This window comes from Pseudophryne corroboree, chromosome 1 (assembly GCF_028390025.1).
Source record: "Pseudophryne corroboree isolate aPseCor3 chromosome 1, aPseCor3.hap2, whole genome shotgun sequence".
NCBI lineage: Eukaryota > Metazoa > Chordata > Amphibia > Anura > Myobatrachidae > Pseudophryne > Pseudophryne corroboree.
This window is the reverse complement of record NC_086444.1, coordinates 256109129-256123920: the sequence shown is the minus strand read 5'-3', so window position 1 is coordinate 256123920 and position 14792 is coordinate 256109129. Positions and strand designations below refer to the sequence as shown.

At 45.4% G+C, this 14792-nt stretch overlaps 1 protein-coding gene across 4 annotated transcripts in view; it reads left to right on the top strand.

The window, feature by feature from the left end:
- CEP120 (centrosomal protein 120) overlaps nucleotides 1-14792 on the top strand; it is a 254609-nt gene that overhangs the window by 62770 nt on the left and 177047 nt on the right. For all 4 annotated transcript variants that reach the window (XM_063964221.1, XM_063964219.1, XM_063964220.1 and 1 more), the window contains exon 5: nucleotides 8073-8221. In XM_063964221.1, the coding sequence (XP_063820291.1) occupies nucleotides 8073-8221 (149 nt within the window). The remainder of the gene's footprint in view (nucleotides 1-8072; nucleotides 8222-14792) is intronic.

Genomic DNA, 14792 nt, shown 5'->3' with positions numbered 1-14792 from the left:
CGGGGCTGGGGCGCATTCACTCAAGGGGAAACCTTCCAAGGAAGGTGGTCAATTCTGGAAGCCGGCCTGCCAATAAACATTCTGGAACTAAGAGCTGTCTACAATGGTCTTCTTCAAGCGGCCCATCTTATGAGAAATCGGGCCGTTCAAGTGCAGTCGGACAATGTGACAACAGTGGCTTACATAAATGGACAGGACGGAACGAAGAGCAGAGCTGCAATGTCAGAGGTAACGAGAATCATCCTCTGGGCAGAAAAACACGCGTTGGCACTGTCAGTGTTCATTCTGGGAGTAGACAACTGGGAAGCGGACTTCCTCAGCAGACACGATCTCCATCCAGGGGAGTGGGGTCTCCATCCGGAGGTGTTCAAGGAGGTAACAGATCTTTGGGGCGTACCCCAGATCGACATGATGGCCTCTCGTCTCAACAAGAAGCTTCGGTGGTATTGTTCCAGGTCGAGGGACCCGCAAGCAGTGGCGGTGGATGCCCTAGTGACTCCGTGGGTGTTCCAGTCGGTGTACGTGTTTCCTCCACTTCCACTTATCCCAAGAGTTCTAATGCTCATAAGGAGAACAAGGGTTCAAGCGATCCTCATTGCTCCAGACTGGCCAATACGGGCTTGGTACGCGGATCTTCTGGATCTACTGCAAGAAGAGCCGAGGCCTCTTCCTCTTCGGGAGGACCTGCTGCAGCAGGGGCCGTTCGCCTATCAAGGCTTACCGCGGCTACATTTGACGGCATGGAGGTTGAACGCCTGATACTAGCTCGAAAGGGCATTCTGAACAAGGTTATTCCTACCCTGATACAGGCTAGGAAAGGAGTAACATCTAAACATTACCATCGAATTTGAAAAAACTGTGTCTTGGTGTGAGTCCAAGAAATTTCCTGCGGTGGAGTTTCAACTGGGACGGTTTCTCCTCTTCCTACAAGCCGGTGTGGATATGGGCCTGAGGTTGGGATCTGTGAAGGTCCAGATTTCGGCCCTATCCATTTTCTTCCAGAAACAGTTGGCTGCTCTCCCTGAGGTTCAGACCTTTTTGAAGGGAGTTCTGCACATCCAACCTCCCTTTGTACCGCCTACGGCGCCTCGGGACCTTAACGTGGTGTTGCAGTTCCTCCAATCGGACTGGTTCGCGCCTGTACAGGAGGTTGAGGTCAAATTTCTTACATGGAAGGCTGTCACATTGTTGGCCTTAGCTTCTGCTAGACGTGTGTCGGAGTTGGGGGTCTTTGTCCTGTAAAAGCCCATACTTGATCTTCCACGAAGATAGAGCTGAGCTCCGTACACGTCAGCAGTTTCTTCCGAAGGTTGTGTCGGCTTTTCATATCAACCAACCTATTGTGGTGCCAGTGGCTACTGACTCCTCAATTTCATCAAAGTCCTTGGATGTTGTAAAGGCTCTGAAAATCTATGCGAAGAGGACTGCTCGTCACAGAAAATCGGACTCTGTTTGTCCTGTATGATACCAAGAAAATTGTGTGTCCTGCTTCTAAGCAGACGATCTCTCACTGGATCAGGTTCATAATCCAGCATGCATATTCTACGGCAGGATTGCCGTGTCCTACGTCTGTCAAGGCCCACTCTACTCGTAAGGTGGGGTCTTCCTGGGCGGCTACTCGGGGTGTCAATTTGGTCTGGGTCGAACATGTTTGCAAAGTTCTGCAAGTTCGATACTTTGACTGAACTTCAGATCATCAGAGGCCAATCAGTTCTGCTGCAGCCTCCACGCTCTCCCTCCCATTCTGGGAGCTTTGGTACATCCCCATGGTACTAATGTGGACCCCAGCATCCTCTAGGACGTAAGAGAAAATAGGATTTTGGTTACCTACCGGTAAATCCTTTTCTCGTAGTCCGTAGAGGATGCTGGGCGCCTGCCCAGCGCTTCGTTTTTCTGCTATCATTATTTGGTTCAGTACAACTTCGTTTTAGTTGAGTACTGCATTGTTACTTGGTAAGTACTGTTTCAGCGGTTGCTGAGTTTTCAAGCTAAGTTAGCTTGATGTGTCTTGTATGTGTGAGCTGGTATGAATCTCGCCGCTATCTGTGTTAAATCCTTCTCTCGAAGATGTCCGTCTCCTCGGGCACAGTTTCTAGACTGAGTCTGGTAAGAGGGGCATAGAGGGAGGAGCCAGCCCACACTCTCAAACTCTTAAAGTGCCAATGGCTCCTGGTGGACCTGTCTATACCCCATGGTACTAATGTGGACCACAGCATCCTCTGCAGACTACGAGAAAAGGATTTACTGCTAGGGAACCAAAATCCTTTTTTTTTTTCTTCTTTGCCAAGTGGGCCATTTTTCTCTTCAATGCGTCGTCGAATCTGCCCAATAATTGAGTATTATACTGCTCTGTGATCGTTCTACCCTTTTCCAAATAGTCGATGAAGGTCATGCCTTTCGAATCCCAGAAAACGGTGTCCATGACCTTTCCGGCCGACGGAACCATCTTCGCCTTCTTTGGTGCACGTTCGCCAGGTAAAGTCCACTGTTTTCACTGTTCCTTCATTTCTGGCGTGTAGTGATGGATCCATGTTTCATCAACAGTCACGAAACGGTGCAGAAACTCCTTCGGATTGCGCTTAAACGGGTCCAAACACTGCTCCGAAGTGGTCATTCAATCCTGCTTATGTCCACAGTGAGCAAACGCGGCACCTATCTTGCCGATAGCTATGTCATGCCCAAATTTTCATGTAGGATATTCCGCATACGTTCAAATGAGATGCCTACGATCGCAACAATCTCTGTGATCTTCACTCACCGGTCTGCCAATACGATATCATGGATTTTGTTGACCATTTCATCCATAGTCACCTCAATTGGGCGACCTGGACGCTGTCCATCGAGGACAGATGTACGACCAAGCTTTAATTCATTGAACCAATATCTGGTGATTGGCATTGAAGGTGATAGGTCCCCATAAATGGCTTCCAACTTTTCTTTGATTTCCTCACACGTCTTCCCATCCAAAAACCAGAATCTAATCACTGATCGGTACTGCACTTTCTCCATAGTTAGTTAAAACTCAAACTTGCTCATTTCCAACCGCTACCAAAACAAAAGTACACAATGGGGGAGATTCAATTGTTTGAAAAGTCAACTGGGTGTCTGTTTTTTTCCTGTCTATTAGAGAGGAAAAACAGACACCCAATTGACTTTTCAAACAATTGAATTCCCCCCCCCAATGAATTTATCTGAAATTCTGACAGTCGTTGTCTGACAGATGACACAAAATGATGATATACAGGTTTGATGTCTGTGGCTCCATCTGTCTTCAAACACGGGTACTTATCAATCACCCCTCGTAGCCTGATAAAGGATCTATGGGGCAGATTTGTTAAGCATGGTGAAGTGATAAAGTGGAAGGTGATAACGCACCAGCCATTCAGCTCCTAACTGTCATTTTTCAAACCTAGCCTGTGACATGGAAGTTAGGAGCTGATTGGCTGGGGCGTTATCACCTTCCACTTTATCACTTCACCAGGCTTAATAGATCTGCCCCTATGGGCCTAATTCTGACCTGATCGCTCGCCAGCTATTTTTTTGCATCGCCGTGATCAGATAGTCGCCGCCTATAGTGTATTTGTGCTTTGCAAGTGTGCGATCGCATGTGCAGCCGAGCACTACAAAAAAGTTGTCAGCCTGTCAGGTCCCGGAATTGACGTCAGACACCCGCCCTGCAAACGCTTGGGCATTCCCAGAAAACGGTCAGTTGACACCCACAAACTCCTTCTTCCTGTCAATCTCCTTGCGATCGGCTGTGCGAATGGATTCTCCGTAAAAGCCATCGCACAGCAACGATCCGCTTTGCACCCGCACGACGCGCCTGTGCATTGCGGTGCATGCTCAGTTCTGACCTGATCGCAGCAAAAAAAAATCTAGCGTGCGATCCGGTCTGAATGACCCCCTATGGCTCTATGCATTGCACATAGTTTTATGTTCGGCTTCTGAGCAAACTGTAAATGAACATAGAGGATTAAAGTAATAATGTTTGGTCTGCTGGCTCTCTGCCTGTTTCACACCCCAATGATCTTCCATTGCATATATATATTTTGCTACCAGGCCTCCCTGCCAAGCTCATGTATTGTGAGAGGATGATCACACCTCGGCTTCATAAGCCTAGACTTAGCAGTTACATGTTAAGGATAATTTTATACATTCCTCCCTGGGTTAGCGTCTTGAGTGTTTACCTGCTCTTTTTATACTGCTTTGTCTGTGTGGTTGTCCCAAGTGTCTGTACTGGGCACATTATGTTTCTTGTATACTCTTGAGGCCTCTGTTCGCTGCAGTGAGGTGAAGCAGAACCTTTCCTGCCATACTCCAGTGTACGCCAGAGTTTTGACTATATAAAGTATATGAAAAATACAAAGAATAGATTAGCCCCCACCCCCTGCTGGCCATCTGGATGCTGGGATTCCGGCGTCTGTATGGTGACAGCTAAGCCATCGCAGGACACACGGATATAAGCAGATGCTTTTCTGTATGGTAGCTACTTTAATACATCTGGGATATCAATACAATTGTCAGATTGCAACACAACTGGAGCATTTGGCACTTATCACTGGTTAATAAATTTCCCATATAGATTGCTATCCATAGAATTGATAGTATCTGTGGAGTATGTTCTTTACTTAGGCCGGTATCCTGTTAGCCACAGTAATTTACCACAGCTAATTTCTACACCCGGGGCTATCCAATTAACCCAGATGCCGGGACTTATCGGGGCACTAAATCCGCAATAAGAAGCCCCTTTTCCCCCATTTGCAAACGCAAAACTTGGCAAAAGAAATTGCGAAAACTCCACCACTTGTTTTTAGTGTCCAAACAGTTTTCGCGGCTACTATTATACCCCCTGTATGTTTGTTTCACTCTTTTTGCTTTACAGTAGCACTGTTGCAAAACATAATTGTTTCTCCTGTAAATTACACAGATCTACTCTGTTTTTCTATAATCCAATAGCCACTCTTTAACACTTTATGGTTGGGTCCATACTTTGACTTCTGCAGTAGCCTTATTTTGGGCTCACACTGTTTCAGTCTTTTTACCCTGCAGTCATGCTAAACTCTGTCATTAGAGCCATCTCTACAAGTGGTTTATATAAAAATGGGCTTATCAGCCTTTTGACCTGCAAAATGTGAAACTACATTACTATTAGTTGCCAACCAAGGGCAGGATGTAATGCCGTACCAGTTTGCTGGAGGTGTGGGATGCCGGCCGAACTTGGAGGTGTTTTTTTTTTTTTTTTTTTACAAGGCATTTCTTCCCACTCAAGTGTGTTTTACACTTACTAGTATTGCTGGTTTACATTCTGCAGGCAAAAACGGTGGTAACTGGTGGCTTTGAAAAGCCCCAATATTTCTATAACCTGACAGTAGCAAATAACTCGTAAAGTTCTCTTTGTCATCATGTCACAAAGTCCTTTGTACATTTAAAAAAAAGGTTCATATACATTACAGTATATCCTCATATACACTGTTATCTCAATACTTCCTTCTTTGGGGGTCATTCCGAGTTGATCGCTCGCTAGCTGTTTTTAGCAGTCGTGCAAACGCTATGCTGCCTCCCGCTGGGAGTGTATTTTTAGCTTAGCAGTAGTGCGAACGAAAAAATAAATAATAAAATAATTTGGTGCGGTTTCAGAGTAGCTTCAGACCTACTCAGCGCTTGCGATCACTTCAGACTCTTCAGTTCATGTTTTAACGTCACGAACACGCCCTGCGTTTGTCTAGCTACGCCTGCGTTTTTCCGAACACTCCCTGAAAACGGTCAGTTGACACCCAGAAACGCCCACTTCATGTCAATCACTCTGCTACATCCGGTGTGAAACTACATCGGTCGTTGTGAAAGTATGTCGCACGTGCGCCACATGCGCATAAGTGCCGCTTTTTCACTTAATCGCAGCAAACTTTTTCAGCTAGCGATCAACTCGGAATGACCCCTTTTATTCTTCATAATCCAGTTACTGTTTGTGACTCTCACCTTACCATTACTATTTCATTTCAATTTCCGACAAAGTACAATTGTAAAATGCGCCTGGGGAAATTATTAGCATTTTTACTACCTATGCAGAGTTGATCACAAATGTGAGATGCTACCAGCTCTGCATATGTAGCCAGTGCACCGCCTTCCCTTTGAAAATGATGGAAGTACTTAGAAGCATATTAGTAGCCTTCACTTTCCTAAAGAGATTAGGAATTCCCCCCCCTCCTTTTTTTTTTTTTTTTGTAAATAAAAACAAAAACACAACACTATACGATATACCAGTGATTCCCAACCTGGGTGCTGTTGTGGCACACTGGGATGCCTTGGGTCACCCCTAGGTTGGTGGTCCGGGACCAAATGGTGCTTGTGGCTTCCACTCATAAAATATGTGGACAAACAGAACTGAATCCTAAGTATGACATATAAATACAATGTACTTATTGTAATATTTTTCCCCCCAGAATTTCTCAACAAGAAACTCTTCACCAAGGGGTGGTGTTTTTTTATATATATATATATATATATATATATATATATATATATATATATATATATATATATATATATATATTTATTTATTAATATAATATAATTTTTAATACTCTAGAGCAGGGCTGGCCAAACCGGTCCTCGATCTACCAACAGTTCACATTTTCCAGACCACCTAGCTGGTGCACAGGTGTAGTCATTACTAATTAAGATGTGCTGCATTCATTCCTAGCTGACGATTCTACAGATCTCCAGGAGGCCTGGAAAACATGAACTGTTGGTAGATCTCGAGGACCGGTTTGGCCAGCCCTGACTAGAGCACAGGTTCTCAAACTCTGTCCTCAGGACCCCACACAGTGCATGTTTTACAGGTGGTCTCACAGAATCACAAGTGAAATAATTAGCTCCACCTGTGGACCTTTTAAAATGTGTCAATGAGTAATTAATACACCTGTGCACCTGCTGGGCTACCTGCAAAACATGCACTGTGTGGGGTCCTGAGGACCGAGTTTGAGAACCACTGCTCTAGAGCACTGTGATTCAAAAAACTTTGGGAACCACTCCAGTACACTGTGATTCTGCTATTTGATCGCAGTAGTTCTTTATATTTACAGAATTGTGTGGTCAAAGAATCAGACATGGCCAGTGTATGCTATGATTATCCATATTATATGTTCCAGGGGTCAAGAACCTGAAAGTCTTAACCCTCATAACAGGTGGTCCCTTGGGATGCCTTTTGCTTCGACAATCTGTTATTTTACCTTGGCAACCTTTACATGCCCCCTCCATCCCATTCTCTGCCCCATTGGTGCCTTCAATGCAAGATGAGCCTGAGTCACCAGAGCAAAAGGTGCGCTTTCTGAAATGCCATGCATACACAATTTATAAAAAACAAACCAAGCTGTGGTAAAGCACCACTGTTCTGAACGCATGCCGAACTCAGGGCCTGCTTCGTTGAACGCAGACTTCATGGACCCAGCAGTGATGTCCCCACAGCCAATCTGAGTAAGCTTCGGCATAAGCAGATGGCCGGGGCCGCGACTGTTGGTGATTCGAGTCTGCGTCTTCAGGCGCACTGCTCGGATCGCAGATTCTGGCAGGCGGTGTTTTTTTTTTTTTTTTTTCCTACAGAAGCCTCCTGCTGCACTAGCATATTAGTTGTACCGTGTTGTACTGTGTTGCACAGCTGCTTCCCAGTGACTTTGCAATACTGTACAAATCAGAGTTAGGCCTGAAGTCCATTGTGTCAGTAGCCTCTATCACCACTTGAATATTTAACTTTTAGCATCTACAGTAAGACTTCTATGATTTTGATTTTATACATATTGTATGTATTTTTTTTTCTTTTTTTATCACCATATACTTGGTAACCATTATTTTAATTTTTTTTTTGGAGTAAATGAAACCTTTAAGAATAAGTGTGCTGAGAGTGGCTGATATTTATATATTTTGCGTGTGTGTTTGTCAGTAAAACAAAGGATATAATACTTTTATCAGAGAATCTAGTTTGCGCCCATCATTTTTTGGATGTTTGTGAACTAGTAGAAAAAATTTGGTTATCTAGTGTGACATAAATTCTAAATGACATGCTATGTTTGTCTTAGTCCTAGGTGATCCCCCTGGGCTTGACCCAAAGAGCCTTGTTCCTATTCTGAATGAAACAGAAGGCTACCATCAAATTGGGCCAGTGCACTACTGTAAAGACTTTTTTGTTTTGTCTGTAACTGTTGCTTTTGCGACACAATTGGAGCAGGTAAGGGCAAGTGTAATAACTGCTTTATGATCAACAATTTATTTAATTACTTTTCATTTATGCTTTGACGTATCTTTTCCAGAGCACCGATTTTTAAATGGTTTGCAAATATTTCCTGTATACCGTCATTTTTATTTTAAATGATTTATATTACTGAAGCTTCAAAAAGTATAGCTGTCACTGCTGTCTAAGCACAGGATTACGCTTAACATTTTTTGCTCTGACTTGTATTTTTGCATAAACTACACAAGTTTTTTTCCCAGTATTGACATGTTGTGAACATGACTTTGTGTTTCTGTAGTTCCTTTTATGGCGATTTATTCTAACAAGTATTTTTGGAGCGAACTGCTTGCTTTTGTAATGTGTTCTTCCTCCTTTGACCCAGTGGGGCATACTGGAAATCTTTGAGTACTGTGAGTGGTGAAAAGGCTCTTTGGTCTGGTCATTGCACCAGATGCTGCACTTGCAGTAAAAAGAAGCAGCTGATTTATTTTTCTGCATCATCTCGGTTCAATTAACTTTTGGATGATGCTTGGACCCTGTTTGAAAATTTCAGCAAATGGGTTCCAGTTCCCGTATCAACTGCCGATGACTGATAGGGTTATATGGTAGTCTACACATATATTAGATGCTCCTATTGCTAGTTGTCAGGTTAAATGGTATTCCTATTCTGGGTGGTACATCTTTAAGGGATAGCAGGGGTGTGAAAATTGAAGCTACCTGGTAGCCCCAACAGAGAGCTTTTCTAGGTAACGAAGCAGGGAAGAGTCGGCTTACTTCGGGAGATTCCGTATGTATGGGCTAAAGATTTAATCTACAAATGTAGCTGCATACAGGACTCTGTCTCTGTCCCTGGCAGGCTGTGGACTCTAGTGTATCTTCCACTTGCAGTCAAAGTGGTGTTTGAAGCCAATGAAATTATTTTGTCCAACTCTGGTCCAGAGGGTTGAGACCAATACTTCCCTTCTGTGCTCCAAAACAGATGGCACCGTTCTTTCATGCCTATAGACCTCAGGTGCTCACATAGGGCAAACCCTCCGCTTCCCATGGTGGACAAAGGAAAATGTAAACAGGCCTGGGTGGCTCCAAACTCAGAAATTAGAATGGCCGATAAGCTGCCAGCATGACAAGACATACAGTCGTGGACATCTGTGGTGGGAGCTTGCCTGTGCGCATCACAGTGAAGTAGATGGATTCCACTTTGAATGCTTGAGTGTGTAGAAAATCTCTTCAAGTGGGTATATCCTAGATTTAACTGAGCCAGCTGCAAGGCATTTTCTTTTTGAACAGGTCTACCCACAGTACCATTAACACATCTGGGATTGAAAAGAGTGACTCAGGCTTTGCTTTCAGTAAGACGCGTTGTTGTTGTTGTCCCTGTTCCTGTGAACCAGAGGTGGTTGGGGTTCTATTCCAACCGTTTTCTTGTACAGCAGCAAGATGGGCCTCCAGTTTGAAATCTATAAACTCTCACCTTCAAAATTCAGGGGTCTATTTACTAAGCTTTGGATGGAGATAGTCAACGGAGATAAAGTGCCAGCCAGCCAGCCAGCTCCTAACTCATTTAAAAAACCCAGGCTGTGACATGGCAGTTAGGAACGGATTGGCTGGTACTTGATCTGTGTTGACTTTATCTCCATCCAAGGCTTAGTAAATAGACCACTTAATCTTTAAGAACTGTTGTCAACAGCAAAGAGGGGAATTTATGGGATCAATAAATATCAATGATGTATATCTGCATGTCTCTATTTGGGAAGGACATCATGCATCCCATATAACAAATGAAGTTTAAACCTGGCATTTCCAGATCAGGGCCCACTGCTAGAGCTCCCAGAGTGTACACAAAGGTGATGGCAGTCATGGTCACACTTTTCAGCTCCAGAGGGATAACGATCATCCACTATCTGACATGTGACTATCTTTTCGTTGAGCAGCCCCTCCAGTGATATTGCTTGACCATGTGCAGCAAACAGAGTAGATTCCGAAGTATCATGGGTGGATTATCAACTAAACCAAATCAAGTTGATCCTGGCATATGGACGGTTGTTCCTAGTGATGCTGTTGGAAATCGTGCGATAAAGGGTCTTTCTTCGAAGAATAAGATTTACAGGCTCTAGTTAAGTCTCTTTAGTGAAGATCTTGAATCTCCTCACCCGCTGACCGGTATCCTCACACACCGCAGACACCCGGGATACTACCTATCCTGCCGGGTTACAGACGCTGTTTGTCTCATATTGCCTTTACCAAATAGCCATATATGTCTTATTAGCCACTCTGGTCTACCTCAGTAAGTGCACTCCTGACATAGCATCCGGAGGAATGGTGTTAGGATTACAGCACGGACCATCTTTGATCCAACTTCCAGGAGCAATTTATTTCTGCTGGGCTACTACACTTAATATTCCAATATCCATTTGGATCAGAATATAATTCTTGTGGAGCTCAAGACATTAATTAAAATATGCAGCAGATATACAGCCAGCTTTTATGGATTTTCCCTATTACTTTTAATGTCAAGAAAATTATTTGTAATTTCTTACCTATTACCACTCGACACTCGCACAAGACTGTTCTCCATATGTACTCTGAGTCGACTCCCAGAATAGCCTATTTTCACAAAAATGCACAGGTTTGTTACAGCGATGAGAAGGGAAGGTGGGAGATGAGGGCAGCTAAGTCTTCCCTGATAGTAATTTGCAACCCCAGCATGGGAGAGATAGCGACATAAAGACTCAGAGGGTCTTGGTCTTAAAGGGAGCCTCATTATAACTCATCTGTGACTCTTCTTTTAATTGGGCTTTGTTAACTCAATACTGAATGGACTATAAAGCCACTGGGGTATATAGAGGTGGATAAGGCTGAGGTATAGTGGCAAACTTCAAAATGCCGATGCTCCTCTTCTCGCTCACTATACCACAAGGTTTCCAGTATTCACCATGGAGTCAGTGAATAGGATTTAGCAGAAGTACAAAATCCTATTTTGTCATACGTCCTAGAGGATGCTGGGGATGCTTCAAGAACCATGGGGTATAGACGGGATCCGCAGGAGACATGGGCACACTATAAGACTTTGAATGGGTGTGAACTGGCTCCTCCCTCTATGCCCCTCCTCTAGACTCCAGTTAGATTCTGTGCCCAGTGAGACTGGATGCACACTGAGGAGCTCTCCAGAGTTTCTCAGAAAAATACTTTATTTAGGTTTGTTATTTTCAGGGAGACCTGCTGGCTACAGGCCCCCTGCATCGTGGGAGTGAGGGGAGAGAAGCAGACCTACTTCTTAAGAGTTCAAGGGCTCTGCTTCTTAGGCTACTGGACACCATTAGTTCCAGAGGGTTCAATCACTACGGTACGCCTAGCTGCTTGTTCCCGGAGCCGCGCCGTCGCCCCCTCACAAAGCTGGAAGATAGAAGCCGAGTGAGTATGAGAAGAAAGAAGACTTCAGTGACGGCAGAAGAGGTACCGCGCCGCGCGCCATACTCCCACACATATTACAGCACTGCAGGGTGTAGGGCGCAGGGGGGGGCCGCCCTGGGCAGCATGAGACCTCAAATCAGACTGGCATGAGTGGTAACAGTGCTCCGGACACTAGTTAAGGGACCCCCGCCAGTATAAACATAAATTTGAGCGGGACTGAAGCGCGCCATGTAGTGGGCGGGGCTTAGCCGCACAGCTCTGACAAGCGCCATTTTCTCTCCACAGAAGCTGCAGAGACGCTGGCCCTGTCCTCCACACTGCTGTACAAGTAACAGGCTGAAAAACGGGGACGGGGGCACAAGTAATTTGGTGCTGATTGGTTTATATAAAAAGCACCAACAGGTCTGGGCAGTCACTTTACTGGCTTCAGTATTGGGATAGGCGCTGGGTGTGAGCTGGCAGAACTCTCTCTGTGTCCCTCTTGCAGGCTTTATTGTGGGTCTGTCTCCTATAGCCCCAGTGTGGTTGTGGGTGTCGGTACATGTGTGTCGACATGTCTGAGGCTGAATGCTCTTCCCAGGAGGAGGCTGGAGTGGGGACAGAAAATGCTGTGAGAGTGACCGTGTCGGCACCGCCGACGGATAATTGGGTGAATATGTTTTAAATGCAAACGTGACTAAGTGGTCTAAGAGATTTGACAAATCTGAGTTTAAGAACCAAACATGGAGGAAATCAATGGAGGATGCTTTGTCACAAGCTCAGACCCCTTCGGGGTCACAGAAACGTGCATTTGCACAGATACCGACACAGACTCTGATTCCAGTGTCGACTATAGTGATGCCAGATTACATCCAAAACTCGCTAAGAGTATTCAGTACATGATTGTGGCGATAAAAGACGTACTACATATCACTGAGGACCCTACTGTCCCTGATACTAGGGTCTGAGTGTATAAAGGAAAGAAACCTGACGTAACGTTTCCTCCCTCTCATGAGCTAAACGCGCTGTTTGAAAAGGCGTGAGAAAATCCTGACAAAGATTCAGGTTCCCAAAAGAATTCCGGTGGCATATCCGTTCCCCTCTGGGGACAGGGAAAGGTGGGAATCCCCACGGTAGACAAAGCTTTATCGCGTCTATCCAAAAAGGTGGCGCTTCCGTCCCCTGACACGGCAGCCCTAAAGGATCCTGCGGATCGGAAGTAGGAAAATACACTAAAATCCATTTGTCACTACAGGGCCGCTACTCAGGCCTGCCGTTGCTTCGGCATGGGTGAGTAGCGCTATTGAAAAGTGGGCAGATAACTTGTCATCTGAGGTAGATTCCCTAGACAGGGATAGTGTACTTTTGACTCTGGGTCACATCAGGGACGCTGCAGCATATTTAAAAGAAGCTGTAAGGGATATTGGCCTATTGGGTTCAAGGGCCAATGCCATGGCAGTCTCAGCAAGGAGAGCGTTGTGGTTACATCAATGGAATGCTGATGCTGACTCTAAGAAGGCGATGGAGGCTCTACCGTTTAACTGTAAAGTTTTGTTTGGCAACGGCCTCACTGACCTGGTGTCTACGGCTACCGTGGGTAAGTCTTCATTTTTACCTTATGTTCCTGCACAGCAGAAGAAATCGCCTCACTATCAGATGCACTCCTTTCGGCCCAATAGATTAAAAAAAAAGGAGGTGGGTCCTCCTTCCTTGCTGCGAGGGGGAGAGGTTGGGGGAAAAAGGTCACAGGCTGTGGCAAGTTCCCAGGAGCAGAAGTCCTCTCCGGCTTCTACCAAATCCACCGCGTGACGCTGGGGCTCCTCTGCGAGAGTCCGCACCAGTGGGGGCACGTCTCAAGCTCTTCAGTCAGGTCTGGGTGCACTCGGACCTGGATCCCTGGATAGTAGACCTAATAACCATGGGGTACAAGTTAGAGTTTCAAGACGTGCCCCCTCACCGATTTTTCAAATCGGCTTTGCCAGCTTCTCTTCCAGAAAGGGAGATAGTAAGAACTGCGATACTAAAGTTGTGTCAAAATCAAGTGATTGTCACGGTACCCCCGTCTCAACAAGGGGAAGGTTTTTATTCAAGCCTGTTCGTGGTCCCGAAGCCGGATGGCTCAGTCAGACCGATTCTAAACCTAAAATCCCTCAATATCTTTCTAAAGAAATTCAAATTCAAGATGGAGTCTCTACGAGCAGTGATTTCCAGTCTGGAGGAGGGGGATGTTATGGTGTCGGTCAACCTACAAGATGCATACTTGCATGTCCCCATATATCCTCCACATCAGGCTTACCTGAGGTTTGCTGTGCAGGATTGTCATTATCAATTTCAGACGTTGCCGTTTGGTCTGTCCCCGGTTTCGAGGATTTTCACCAAAGTAATGGCGGAAATGATGGTTCTCCTGCGCCGTGCGTGTATCAGGACTTACCGCGGCTGCGTTTGACGGCGTGGCGGTTGAACGCCAGATCCTAGCCCGAAAGGGTATTCCCAGTGAAGTCATTCCTACTCTTCTTCAGGCTAGAAAAGAAGTAACGGCAAAGCATTACCACCGTATTTGGACAAAATATGTGTCTTGGTATGAATCCAAGAAGGTTTCTACGGAAGAATTTCACCTGGGGCGTTTGCTCCATTTCCTACAAGCAGGTGTGGATGCGGGCCTAAAGTTAGGCTCTATTAAAGTACAGATTTCGGCATTGTCGATCTTTTTTCAAAAAGAATTGGCCTCCCTTCCGGAAGTTCAGACCTTTGTAAAAGGCGTGCTTCACATCCAACCTCCCTTTGTGCCCCCAGTGGCACCATGGGACCTTAATGTTGGTTTGAACCTTTGCGCAAGGTTGAGTTAAAATTCCTTACTTGGAAAGTGGTTATGTTGTTGGCCTTGGCGTCTGCAAGGAGAGTGTCTGAGTTGGCGGCTTTGTCTCACAAAAAGCCCCTATTTGATTTTCCATGCTGATAGAGCGGAGTTGAGAACTCGTCAGCAGTTTTTTGCCAAAAGTGGTTTCATCTTTTCATGTTAACCAGCCAATTGTGGTGCCAGTGGCCACTGACGCCTTGGCGGAGTCCAAGTCTCTCGATGTGGTTAGAGCTTTGAAGATCTATGTCGCCAGAACGGCGCAGATTAGGAAAACAGAGGCTCTGTTTGTCCTGTGGGCTCCCAACAAGATTGGGGCTCCTG